Below are 15316 nucleotides of genomic sequence, written 5' to 3' on the forward strand. Positions count from 1 at the left end.
GTTTATGATTATTAGACATCGGGTATCATTTCCCATTATAGGACGAGTATCATTTCCTATTATAGGACTAGTATCATTTTCCATTATAGGATTAGTATCATTTCCCACTATAGGACGAGTATCATTTCCTATTATAGGACTAGTATCATTTTCCATTATAGGATTAGTATCATTTCCCATTATAGGACGAGTATCATTTCCTATTATAGGACTAGTATCATTTTCCATTATAGGATTAGTATCATTTCCCACTATAGGACGAGTATCATTTCCTATTATAGGACTAGTATCATTTTCCATTATAGGATTAGTATCATTTCCCATTATAGGACGAGTATCATTTCCTATTATAGGACTAGTATCATTTTCCATTATAGGATTAGTATCATTTCCCACTATAGGACGACTATCATTTCCCATTATAGGACAAGTATCATTTCAGATTATAGGACGAGCATCATTTCTTATTATAGGACTAGTACCATTTCCCATTATAGGACGAGTATCATTTAAGGTTGTTTGAGGTTTGTGCTATCCGTGTTTTGTTGTACATTATTTTATCACCCAACAACACATTCTATCGCTTTACATGGATTTGATTGGTCAATTAAAAAGGAACTACGTTTTCTTTCAAAGAACAGTTCATTTTATATTAAAAGTAACTGCTTTTTTTTTTATTAAAAAGACATTATTTTTATTTAATTGGCCTTGATGGAAACACTGCGTGAATATAAAAGACTTTGCAATGGTTGAATTGCTGTCAAAAAATGATGTATCACTACGCCCTAATGTAATCAGGTTCAGTAAAAGTGAAATCGATAGCAAAAAATTCTATTTATTTATTTGTTTATGCAAGATAGGATTGGGTGATAAATAAAATCTCCTCCCCTTTTTTTTTTTAGTTTATCGACCTGTGTTGATATTTTTTGATATCAAAAAAGACGAGTAGGAGATTCTCTATACATCCCTGAAATGAAATGAAATAGGGTTTAACGTCCTACTGTTCTGTTCCGACTGGACGAATGAAGACAGGCATACAGTTTGCTATGAGGGAAATTTTGCCCGGACAGCAGCACTATGGCCTACTCTTATATCGAATTCCAACTGCCAAGGGATCTTTGATGTGCACGCCAATGTATACAAGGAACCTCGTTTTTTGTTCCATCCGAACGACTAGACAGCTTTCCTTGGCAGGCCCTCCGCCCTGCACCACTGACAAGGGGAAACAACGTTGGAAAATGCTGATGAACTTTCTCGGCCAATGCAGGGATCGAACACGCGACCTCGAGGCTAGCGAGCCAGCTTATTACCCACTTAGCCACCGTGGCTCCCATCTACTCGAGGGGATGTGTATCTAACTGTATTGTATGGTTTGTACTGTCTTTATTTTGTTGTACGTTATTATGCACAGTCTGTATTTAGTTGACTAGTAGGATATCTACACTAGGGATGTGTATTGTATCTACTCTAGAGATGTGTATTGTATCTACTCTAGAGATGTGTATTGTATCTACTCTAGAGATGTGTATTGTATTATATCTACTCTAGGGATGTGTATTGTATTATATCTACTCTAGAGATGTGTATTGTCATACTTCTCACAGTAATTCGTTTGATTAGAGCTAATCTCATTTAAAACTGCTGTAAAGGAAGCAAATGTCTGTTCCAAATTATGACTGGTCAATAGTCCGATTAACAACAAATAGCTAACTGCGTAAAAATATCATTATGCTTTAAACAGGGCTCCAAAGTGGAGCAAATATGTTTACATAACGTTACGTCATGACTCACAATTTTATTGTTCCCAATTAACCAGTGCATAGCAAAATATTGCAGAAAAACTAATTGCGTGACAAACGAGGCTATCAACATGGATACAATGTAAACAATACTGTTTGGAGACGAACAATACTTTCACCGTTTTTAATACCTTAAATCGTTGTCCAAAGTTTTAGGGAAGACCTCAGATTAAACGAAGGGCTGTCATGGTGCTGTACTTAGAAGAGATTTGATTGAACGGGAAGAATAGACACACTCCCTCAAAAGCGCAAGTATCAGAAGCCAATCGAGCATTGGGCCTTAAATCCCTGTCCAAACTTTTAGGGAAGACCCCCAGATTAAACGAAGGGCTGTCATGGTGCTGTACGTAGAAGATATTTGATTGAACGGGAAGAATAGACACACTCCCTCAAAAGCTCAAGTATCAGATAGAAGTCAATCCAGCAATGGCTAGAGATGGATTTCTCGGGCCATTGCTTCAGGAATATGGTGTATTGTATATGGTTTGTGTATTTAGTTGACTAGGGTATTGGAGTGTAATACTAGTATTGTATGGTTGTAGGCTAGAGTATATAAGTGTAATACTGGTATTTAAACACAGTATGGGGTGTAGTATGGTATCTATATACACATGTTATAACACCATGAGTCGCCATATTTATATCTCCACAAGTCTACCTCGTTTATTTGTCTGGCTGATTAATGAATTATATAAAAACCTGATATACATATGTACAAATAATGTTTAAAGGCTCAATACCACTCTTGGTGTAACTGAATAATATGTCCCAATCTTTATTCTGGTCAACAAATTGTACTATTTTACAATATTCCAATTAATTGATGATACAAATTTCATCTTAACACACCTAATTTAAAAAATTGGAAAAATTCAACTAAATGATTTGAAAAGCCTGACGTAAAGCTTTTCAAATGTTACTTGGATTTAAAAATATTTTTGAACCCTCTGGACAAGTAAAATAGGATTTAATGGATATTTACACATCAGGTAGGACACTAACACATCTAGTTCTTAGAATAAGGCTATTTGTTATTGTCTGGAGCTGTCAAGCCAGCAAGAGTGTTATTGTCCCTTTAAAGTTCCACCAGCAAACTGAAGTAACAATAGCCAGGGACTTTTCCACCATCTTGTTTAGTGATGTCACGGCGATTATGATTCAGTCCTAAAGGATATAACCTCTGCTGCTTTCTGGGTTAACCCTTGACTGCGATGTAAACCCCCGTGGAAGCGGATGATAACACATTAATTTAACTAATTAATCCCACTTGATTATTCTCACATATTAGAAATTAAAGGATTTTAGCGAGGACCCCAAGGCACACCATAGGTCTGCGATAAGGGTGGGTAGGGTAGCTTGGGTCTCCGGTTCAGGTGGGGTGTAGCTTGGGTCTCCGGTTCAGGTGGGGTTCAGCTTGGGTCTAAGGTTCGGGTGGTTGTAACTTGGGTCTTAGGTTCGGGTGGGGTGTAGCTTGGGTCTCCGGTTCAGGTGGGATGTAGCTTGGGTCTCCGGTTCAGGTGGAGTGTAGCTTGGGTCTCTGGTTTGAGTGGGGTGTAGCTTGGGTCTCCGGTTCAGGTGGGGTGTAGCTTGGGTCTCCGGTTCAGGTGAAGTGTAGCTTGGGTCTCCGGTTCGAGTGGGGTGTAGCTTGGGTCTCCGGTTCAGGTGGGGGTGTAGCTTGGGTCTCCGGTTCAGGTGGGGTGTAGCTTGGGTCTCCAGTTCAGGTGGAGTGTAGCTTGGGTCTCTGGTTCGAGTGGGGTGTAGCTTGGGTCTCCGGTTCAGGTGGGGTGTAGCTTAGGTCTAAGGCCTGGGTGGAGTGTGACTTGGGTCTATGTTTCGGTGGGGTGTAACTTGGGTCTAAAGTTTGCGTGGGGTGGGGTGTAGCTTGGGTCTAACGTAGGGGTGGGGAGGGGTAGCTTGTGTCTAAAGTTGTAATCTATACCGTATTATTGAAAAATTCACTAATCAAATTTATCAATTCTTCGAATGTAGGCCTAGCCTACAGTATTCTAACGCGAAACATTGAATCGTTTGTTGGTTTAACGTCCACTGGACACAAACTAGGTCATTTCGGGACTATTATGGTTCAATTTTATTTCAATAATTCGCTTGCACGTAGGGATCTTTAGCAGTGGGTGGAGAAAACCCACGAGGTTATTACAGAGGTTATTACAGAAAAAATAAATATCAAGCCTGGGGTTGAATGATTTTTTTTTCTTTCTATACACGAAGTATAAACATTAAATCTTTTAAAAGTTAAAATTGTAATGTGAACAGTCAATCAATATTGAATACATATTTTAACTTTTAAACCTGTACAAAATGGCTGTAGAAGACACCTACGGAACTTAGAAGTTCAAGGAATATGGGGTGGGGTAGTGTACGTGTGTTTTGTTAATATTTATTTGGCCCACAAGTTAATGTTAGGACCTACAACTTCTATGAATGGCGTCTACCAGCGGGTCCTGTTGGCTTACAACTTTTCTTGCCGAATTTTAAGCACTGCCCCCCCCCCCCCCACGACCAAAAGTATGAGGGAATGGTTGGCAGGTTTTGCTCCCCGACAAGAGTATGAAGGAATGGTTGGCAGGTATGGCTCCCCGACAAAAGTATGAGAGTAGGGTTGGCAGGTGGCTCCCCGACAAGAGTATGAAGGAATGGTTGGCAGGTATGGCTCCCCGACAAAAGTATGAGAGAATGCTTCCACGACAAGAGTATGAGAGAGGGGGGGGGTATTTATGGTTCCACGAAAAAATTATGAGGGAGAGAAGGCTTGGCAGGTAGCTATCTACAGGCGAATCTGTAACCGTCGTACGAATGGTTGTTAAAAATATATATATATATATAGGTTTAGCCAATATGGCGCACTACAGATAAACTATATAAAGTAAATGTTTATGATATTTTTATCAGTATTTTATAAACAAACCCCACCACTGTACGGTATGACATTCTACTCTTCTCTACATTATTACTTTATTTACATTGTGTTAAGGTTATCGGTTCACATCTTTTACCGTTTCATCCGCTACCTATCTTTAATATTCCGCCATATTATATACACTTCTCCCCGCGCGCCCGTTGTCAACGACGTCACAAGTACACGCGCAGACGTTAAACATATAAACACAGACTGCTTTACGCCAACCGACGAAAGAAAATAAGAAGAAACTTTATAAAATGACTATCCTTAACGACAGGATTAAAGAAAGGATTGTTTTACTGGCATTTCAAGATAATACAGTTTATTTATTTAACGAAAGTTCAAGTATTTTCTAACAGTATAACAATAAAAGTTAGACTAGTTTGTTTTGGCTTACTTGTTCGTAACTTGAGACGATCTGTTTCTAATAAACGGAGATATTTCGTCACATTTTAACACGAGCCGCTGACATGCGAGGTGGACATTTCGTATTGTCTTACAACTGGTGTTAATTTCCACTTTACAATTCTTCTCGAGTTTTCACCAGGCAAATCGTGGTATAATTTTAAAAGATTTATCGGTGCGACAATGGTAAGGCGGCCCTAAAGTAGTAAAGACTATTCTATGCGTGGTGGCTAAAGGAAATGAAAACGCCATAAGTATTTTTTTTAAAAGCAGAATAAAGTAAAAGTTTTATTTTAAGATATAGCAAAATGTTATGTGTGGTGTCTAGAGGTATCGGGCCACCATTAAGCGTGTTCATATTTTGTTGTTATTTATAATTTTAAACATGTGGACATCGGCCGGATCTCTTATATTTTGTTATAGACATGAATGAAAAGAAATGAAATGGGGTTTAACGTCCTACTGTTCTGCTCCGACTGGGCTAATGAAGACAGGCATACGCCATACAGTGTGCTATGACTGCAATTTTGCCCGGACAACGGCACTACGGCCTACCCTTATATCGAATTTCAACTGCCAGTGGATGTTCTACGTGCTCGCCAATGTGTACACGAGATCTCTGTTTTTCTTCCCATCCGAACGACTAGATAGTTGTTCTTGTCAAGCCCCCCGTCCTGCACCACTGACAAGGGGAAACGACGCCGGAAAATAGAGATGAATCATATTTCAGATTACCCAAGTAAAAGATACATTATGGGAGATTAGATACAGACCTGGCAGTTCTCACTATAATAGTTACAAACTATACTAGATAATGTAAAGGGAATTTGCTGGAATTTTCAAATAGATCCACTCTGAACCGAGAATTTTGCGATTGAACTTTCGGTTTACCCTCGATCATCATTACTATTCGGTACGATAAAAACATAGTCTCGATTATCCATTTCATGATTAAATCATGAATGAAAGTTGAATAGCAAATCGGATCCTACTCTAGTAAATATCGAAGGCTAGCGATGACATCGAGAGTTGATTATGGTCAGGATAAGTTAATGAATGTCTAATTAATAATTTAGATAACGTTTCAGGCCTAAAGAAAGATCTGAAATAGGCCGATTTAGCTCTTGCATAATGTATGTTTAATATTCTATAGTATCAAGTTTATAATTGTATTTTATAGTATAAATTATAATTGTATTTTATAGTATAAATTAGTATTGTATTTTATAGTATAAATTGTAATATTATTTTATAGTATACATTATAATTGTATTTTATACTATAAATTAGTATTGTATTTTATAGTATAAGTTATAATTGCATTTTATACTATAAATTATAATATTATTTTATAGTATACATTATAATTGTATTTTATACTATAATTGTATTTTATAAATTATAATTGTATTTTATAAATAATAATTGTATTTTATACTATAAATCATAATTGTATTTTTAGCCTACTGTAGTGTTTTGTATACCATGTTGGAGAAATATTTATAACGGACGGTCGCCATTTCCTCACCCGAAACGTAACACAGCGATTCAAAATATTTATTACCTTATCCCCACCCCACCCTGTTTCATCGACCATCTTGTAATGATGATGAAGATGATGATGAGGACGGTGATGTTTGTTTACAAAAAAAACATGTTTAGAAAAATTTATCAAATTTCATTCTTCAAAACATTAACATTAATGTTAACATTAATCAATAATATCGTCACCAATCTATTAACATTTAACATTAATTAATAATATTGTCATTAAGCTATTAACATTTAACATTAATTAATAATATTGTCATTAATCTATTAACATTTAACATTAATTAATAATATTGTCACTAAGCTATTCACATTTAACATTAATTAATAATATTGTCACTAATCTATTAACATTTAACATTAATTAATAATATTGTCACTATAAGCTATTAACATTTAACATTAATCAATAATATCGTCACCAATCCATTAACATTTAACATAATTAATAATATTGTCATTAAGCTATTAACATTTAACATTAATTAATAATATTGTCATTAATCTATTAACATTTAACATTAATTAATAATATTGTCACTAAGCTATTCACATTTAACATTAATTAATAATATCGTCATTAAGCTATTAACATTTAACATTAATTAATAATATTGTCATTAATCTATTAACATTTAACTTTAATTAATAATATTGTCATTAATCTATTAACATTTAACTTTAATTAATAATATTGGCATTAATCTATTAACATTTAATATACATTAAAAATATCGTCACTACAGTATTTATACATTTAACTAATAATATCGTCACTATAGTATTTATACATTTAATTAATAATATCGTCACTATACATTTAACTAATAATATCGTCACTATACATTTAACTAATAATATCGTCACTATACATTTAATTAATAATGCCGTCACTATACATTTAACTAATAATATCGTCTCTATATCGTCTCTATACATTTAACTAATAATATCGTCCCTATACATTTAATTAATGATACGCGCGACCTAACTGTAACATTTTAATACATATCAGTTAACTATATACAGGGCACAGTTTGTTAAAACCTGGGTTCAGCAATATCTCGGCTGTTTTGTTTATAGTTCGTGCCGGATTGGTGAGCTCACGAGTAAATTATAGGCTAATAGTGCAATAATATAAAACTACTAGCAGAGTTATACAAATATTTATTATTATAATAACACAGATAAATTTACAATTTAGACAACCCTTCCGACTACCGCCCCCAAAAGTACCACCCCTTCCGATTTCAACTCAACTATGTCAACGATAATAACATATTTAAAACAAACACACGTTTCAATATACACATTTAGTTTATATAACGCTCAGAGATATTTATAATCCTGTATTCATCATATACTATGTTCCAGTCATGGCGTATTTAAAGTTATTACGTGGCATTACGTGTTTTTAGCTTTGAAGGGGGTTGCAAGGATGGCCGAATGGTTAGCAAGTGCGCGCTGTTTCATAAAGTCTGTCATTGAGTCAACTGGCGTGGTTTCGATTCCCCGGTTGTACGTGACAAGGAGTAGCGTCGCCTGCCCAACCTCGTGGGTCTTCTCCGGGTTCTCTGGTTTCTTCCCACTGCTAAAAACCCATACGCGCAAGCGAATTATTGAAATACAATTGAACCATGTGTTAGCCCCGAAATGACCTAGTTTGTGTCGAGTGGACGTTAAACCCCATTTTTCTGTCTCTCTCTTTTAGCTTTGTACATTTGACACGGATGCAGACCATGATTAAATTTCACGATTTGTAGTACGTCTGTTTACAGCAATTCTGTTTCTTTCCCTTTTAATTTTCTGCCAGATTTTGGTAAATGTTCATGATTTAGAGGTGGAGGGATAACAGAGTTAACAGGTTGGTTACAGTGATATTTACGGCGGATAATTACACGTTTTTAGTATGCGAATTAAGTTTGTGTGTCTTAAAATTGCAATGGTCAACCTCATGCAAAATTTGGAACAAAGAAATGCCCATTTGCTGCTCTGTCAGTTATGAAAATCATTCAGCCCAACGACAATTTTGGGCACAGGTGGAGTCGGCTAAGGAGACCAAAATTAACGTTGAAGTTAATAAAAGAGTAATTAATTGCCGTCTGCCCCCGCATTCCATGATATCACGTGACTCAGGGTTAACTAAAAATTATCAAACAAATCGTGGAATGCTATTGAAATAATTTTAAAAAAAACAACAAACAAACAGTGCAACTAAAAGTACGTGTACTTATTTTTTTACACAAAAACAAATTCTTGGTAAACACAGTGCAACTAAAAGTACATGTCTTTTTATGGTTATAAATCGTTCGGGTTTGTACAAAGGTTCTGATACAGTCTCACATGTAACACGCCTTCTCCACATGTTGGCTGTTTATTTATAAAGTGGTTAATATATTTTAATTTAATACAATATAAACTCTAGTCAACAATGATACAACAAAAACAATAATCTCTCAAGATTTACCGCAGATTAAAAACAGATTTAATTCAATTTACGTGAATTGGTTTAACAAAATATCCTCATTAAACTTTCGTTTTTAAGGGAATTTCAATGGCGTATTTTTTAAATTTTTCTTTTTGAAATGGGGTTTAAGGTCCTACTATTCTGCTCCGAACTGGGCTAATGAAGACGGGCATACGCCATACAGTGTGCTATGAGGGAAATTTTTGGCCCGGACAGCGGCACTACGGCCTACTCTTATATCGAATTCTAACTGTCAAGGGATCTTTTACGTGCACGCCAATGTGTACGCGGGGCCTCGGTTTTTCGTCCCATCCGAACGACTAGACAGCTGTCCTTGTCAGGTCCTTCATCCTGCATCACTGACAAGGGGGAACCACGCCGGAAAATCTGGATGAACTTGCTCGGCCAATGCAGGGATCGAACACCCGACCTCAATGGCGTTAGCTCTATTCTTGGGAACATTAAAACAAACAAAAATGGGTCTAAAAGCACAAATTAATGTAATATGAATGTATATAAAGTGATTTATAGTCAAATTTTAAAATACCTTACTGTAATTACGTTCGGTGAAATACGTATACAGTCCAAAGACAGTCGTTTACGCCTGCTTATTAAATTTTTATTATTATTTTGACGTTTGTGAACAAGTCATAACTTATAACTTCCATATTTTCTTTTGGGGTATTTTTTCTTTGTTCATTACAAATGGGGCCCGAAACCATAGCACACTGTATAGCGTATGCCCGTCTTCATTAGCCCAGGTTAGGAGCAGAATAGTAGGACGTTAAACCCCATTTCATTTCATGTCTTATTGGATATCAGGATTCCATATTTTCACGGCAAGATAACGACATCAATATTTATGGAAATAAAACATTATTGAATTTTAATTCCAAATATTATGGAAAGAAAACAACATCAATATTGATTGAAATTGGCAAATATTGAATTCTGAATCGTGTTTGTAATTTCGAATGTTATGGAAAAAATTGAGTTAGATGTTTAGCTCCTATAGTGAGTTGTGACGCTTCGTTGACACATTATTCAGGTCATTTCGACATTCTTCGTCGGTCATTGAAAATCGTTAATATAATAATAATAATAATAATTTATAATTTAATACATTTATAAAGCGCACACGTTCCAGCTAGTATAGCTGCTCAGTGGCGCTGGTTTTACATCAAGATAAATACTTTAAAAATACATTTTAAATTTGAGATATATTAAATTTATAATATTCTTCCGGGATTGTTCTTCTACTTTACTATATTCAGTATTGTATAATATTTAACCTTACTATATTCAGTATTGTATAATATTTAACCTTACTATATTCAGTATTGTATAATATTTAACCTTATTCTATTCAGTATTGTATAATATCTAACCTTATTATATTCAGTATTGTATAATATCTAACCTTATTCTATTCAATATTGTATAATATCTAACCTTACTATATTCAGTATTGTATAATATTTAACCATACTATATTCAGTATTGTATAATATTTAACCTTATTATATTCAGTATTGTATAATATCTAACCTTATTATATTCAGTATTGTATAATATCTAACCTTATTATATTCAGTATTGTATAATATCTAACCTTATTCTATTCAATATTGTATAATATCTAACCTTACTATATTCAGTATTGTATAATATTTAACCTTATTCTATTCAGTATTGTATAATATCTAACCTTACTATATTCAGTATTGTATAATATTTAACCTTATTATATTCAGTATTGTATAATATCTAACCTTATTATATTCAGTATTGTATAATATCTAACCTTATTATATTCAGTATTGTATAATATCTAACCTTACTATATTCAGTATTGTATAATATTTAACCTTATTATATTCAGTATTGTATAATATCTAACCTTATTATATTCAGTATTGTATAATATTTAACCTTATTATATTCAGTATTGTATAATATCTAACCTTATTATATTCAGTATTGTATAATATCTAACCTTACTATATTCAGTATTGTATAATATCTAACCTTATTATATTCAGTATTGTATAATATCTAACCTTACTATATTCAGTATTGTATAATATTTAACCTTGCTCTATTCTTTAAAACACCAAACTGATCAGCAGCAAATATTCGCTTGGCTGCTACTATCACATATTAACATAAAAATAATTGAAATGAAACGGGGTTTAACGTCCTATCGTGCTGCTCCGACTGGGCGAATGAAGAAATAAAAAATTAAATGTAGTGGAAGATCTGGATAAAAAAAAATATATTTCCTATTTAGTGTTAATGGGTACATAAAATAGTATTCGAAGGCGTAAAATTAGTTAGAGGCGTCAGTTCTGTCCGAACAAATTGGTTACTACGTCCGATGTTTACAATGTCGTCGCTGTATGGTGTGGCGTCATACGTAGACATATAGTACACGTGCAATTAAAGGTCAATCATCTTGCACAGAGTTAAAAGAAGGCTTTCGCATTTCCTCTGTTAAAGAGATTGATTAAACATGTGAAATATCAAATTTCAGTTGCAAAGGTGTCTGTTATATAGTCGTATTTTGTCGTCACATTTGTCCGTCCACCGAGCCATTTTGAAATACGCCTTGAATATTATGCCATAATACGTACCAAAACTACTGGGTTTATAGTTTTGTGGATTTTGAGAGATAAAAAGAATAACACACACACACGCACACTCACACGCCAATTTTCTCTACTTTATCATAAAATCTCGTCTCCAACTCTAAAACTACTTAAAGTTATTTACTGATAGAATCATAACAACTTCTTCGCCGTTTATTTGTTTGTGATTTCTTCACCTTTTCACCGCCATGACACATGTTCAAACAGTAAGTAGTAGGTGTTAATTGTTCATTTTATCTCAAGACGTTGAAGAGTTCGAGTTGTTCTGGTGAAGTGGGCTATATATAGCAACTGGTATACAAACACGTGCTAGTTAAAATATCCGGTGGGAGTGGGTCTAACTCGTGCGCTTTTAATCATAAAGTTGACTAAGCGGAGGGCCTGGGACAATGTATAGTCCCTAGTACACATTGGCCTTCAAGTAAGAGATCCCTTGTCAGTTGGAATTAGATATAAGAGGAGGACGTAGCATCGATGTCCGAGCACAATTTCTCTCGTAGCACACTGCATGACGTATACCCGTCTTCATTAGCCCAGTAGGAGCAGAACAGTAGAGCGATAAACCCCATTTCATTTTATATTGATAAACCAACTAGACCAAAAAATCAGTTTATAATTTTTAACAGATTGACTTTGTTTTTACTTCTTTTTGACCCTATGACGTCAGATATTGATTAATCAATCAGCGTTAACGTTTCTAATAGTTTACCCACAGTTCCGTGCATCGCACGTCAAGAAGTCGCCGTAACAGATGGTTTCATTGACCAATCCCTCACACCAACCAGAACGCAGGTTATATAACAACTCTTCCAGATCCTAGTGTAGTACAGACAACGAAAACAAAATTTTGAACTATAAAAAAAGACACGAAATAGGATCTGTGTTTTAATCAGAATGTTTATAACCTATCCTAACCTACATTCGTTGCTAATAAAGGTGGATATTTATTATTGTATTTTACAATTTTGTCGACAATTTGAAACACTTAAAACTAACCTTGGGCCTACTAGCAAGTTCAATCAAACCAATCTAGCCTTGTCCCATCATATGTTTTGAAAGAAAGTTTAAGCATCTTCAGTATGGAACATTTTACAAAATAGCTTACGATTCGCATCAAGTCATAGATTCTACTTGTAAACTTTACAGTTTTTTGAACACTCAAGTTTGAAAGTTGACATTATGAGTTATAGAGTTATTCGAATGTTATGTTCAAGTTTGTAAGTTGACATTATGAGTTATGGGAGTTATTCAAATGTTATGTTCAAGTTTGAAAGTTGACATTATAAGTTATTCGAATGTTATGTCCAAGTTTGTAAGTTGACATTATGAGTTATTCGAATGTTATGTCCAAGTTTGTAAGTTGACATTATGAGTTATTCGAATGTTATGTCCAAGTTTGTAAGTTGACATTATGAGTTATGCCGTTATGTAAATGCTGTTTGAAAAAAGACATTATCAGTTGTAACATTAATTATTAATATAACTTCCCTTCCGGCATATCCCTTAATTTCTTCAAAACTCTTACGAAAGGTCGTTATTTCAGCACCATTATAATATATGAATTATAATCAATATTCAAATGTACCAATCTATGACGTCATTATGCACGTAATATCTGTCACTGTAGTCCTGACCGATGACGTCATTATGCACGTAATGTCTGTCACTGTAGTCCTGGCCGATGACGTCATTATGCACGTAATATCTGTCACTGTAGTCCTGACCGATGATTATAGGGTCAAAATCCGCACGTATGACCTCTGACGCGACCTTCCACTACAACCGGTCAGATCTTCATGTAGTGTAGGCCATCGAAAGTATAAATAAAAAAAACGAAACGAAATATAGATCCGTATTTTAATCAGAATGTCTCCAGGACTGCAGTGACTGAAATCACGTGCATAATGAATGACGCCATCAGCGTTGAGGTTTCTAGTGGGTTACCCACAGTTCCGTGCACCTCACGCCAAAAAACTCGCCGTAACAAACCGTTTCATTGGTTAAATCCCTAACATCATCCAGAACGCGTGTTATATAACAACTTTTCCAGATGCTAGTAGTAAAGACAAATAAAACGAAATTTTGAACTATAAAATACGAAACGAAATAGGATCTGTGTTTTAATCATATTGTCCCGAAGACAGCCTACCAAATGGAAACATGCAAAAACAGACACGTTTGGTTGTTTCATCAGAATTAATTATGTAACCTTTGTTAGAAACACGGGTCAACATTTCCTAAATTTGAAACTAATAGTCAATAACTAACTGTTTATGGAATCTATAATTATAAACAACTAGACTCTGTAACCCAGCCGCATGTATAATTGTATGACAATTTGATTGTCATACAGATCTTTATTTCGTTTCGTTTTTTTATACTTTCTATGGCCTACACTACAAGAAGATCTGACCGGTTGTAGTGGAAGGTCGTACCAGTTGTCGTACGAGCGACTTTTGCCCCTATGACGTGAGACGTAGATTAATCAATCAGCGTTGACGTTTCTAGTGCATGGCAAGCCAAGAAGTCGCCGTACCAGACCGTTTCATTGGCTAATACGTCACTTCAACCAAAACGCTGGTAATATAACAACTCATCCAAGCGTAGTAAAGACAAGTAAAACGAAATTTTGAACTATAAAAAACGAAACGAAATAGAATGTGTGTTTTAATCAGATTGCATTATATGAACGATTGAAATTATTAAATTCTAATTACTTGGTACTTCTTTATTTCAGTTTCGTTATTGGTTTGAAAATTTAACGTCTTTAGATCAACATTTATTATATAATCCTTTACTCAGCATCCCAGCTCATGGCTGGATACCCCATCAAGCTACAGGTAATATATGTTATAATATACCCCATCAACCTACAGGTAATATATATATCGTCCGTCTATACTCTACAATAATTACAGGTGTTTGTTACCACGTGGTCCGTCCAGAGCCGGGGGAGGGGGCGGGGTGGGGAGTTGCATGGTCGAATGGTTAGCACGTGCGCGCTGTATCATAAGGTCTATCATTGAGTCAACCGGCGTGGTTTCGATTCCCCAGTTGTACGTGACAAGGAGTAGGGTCGCCTGTCCAACGTCGTGGGTTTTCTCCGGGTCCTCCGGTTTCCTCCCACTGCTTAAGACCCCTACGCGCCAGCGATTTATTGAAATAAAATTGAACCATTTGAAAGTCCCTCTCTCTCTCCCTCTCTCTCTCTCTCTCTCTCTCTCTCTCGCTCTCTTACAGTGGTCGATTGTTACTATACAGCTCTGTTTAAACAAAATGTATAATAAGATATACGCTATAATAGACCTTTAAAATAAACTCCCCAGAATGTATCAGTCATAAATTCTAATCAAAACCAAACAGGATCAAAGAAATTCTCAGTGTGTCTCTATTTATTTTAAATTTCTCTTAAAACATGTTTCTGTTTCCAAGCCTTTCAACGAATAATTTTAGAAAACTTAGAATTAGCAGATATGATTAAGTTTGTTGATGACTGAAGTCTACTGGTTCTTGTTAAAAAAGATGG

At 35.0% G+C, this 15316-nt stretch overlaps 1 protein-coding gene across 2 annotated transcripts in view; it reads left to right on the top strand.

Moving 5' to 3' along the window:
- Positions 1–15316, top strand: part of LOC126827258 (wnt inhibitory factor 1) — a 70639-nt gene that overhangs the window by 37172 nt on the left and 18151 nt on the right. For both annotated transcript variants that reach the window (XM_050556528.2, XM_056102440.1), the window contains exon 4: positions 14528–14630. In XM_050556528.2, the coding sequence (XP_050412485.1) occupies positions 14528–14630 (103 nt within the window). The remainder of the gene's footprint in view (positions 1–14527; positions 14631–15316) is intronic.

Source organism: Patella vulgata, chromosome 7, assembly GCF_932274485.2.
Source record: "Patella vulgata chromosome 7, xgPatVulg1.2, whole genome shotgun sequence".
Lineage (NCBI taxonomy): Eukaryota > Metazoa > Mollusca > Gastropoda > Patellidae > Patella > Patella vulgata.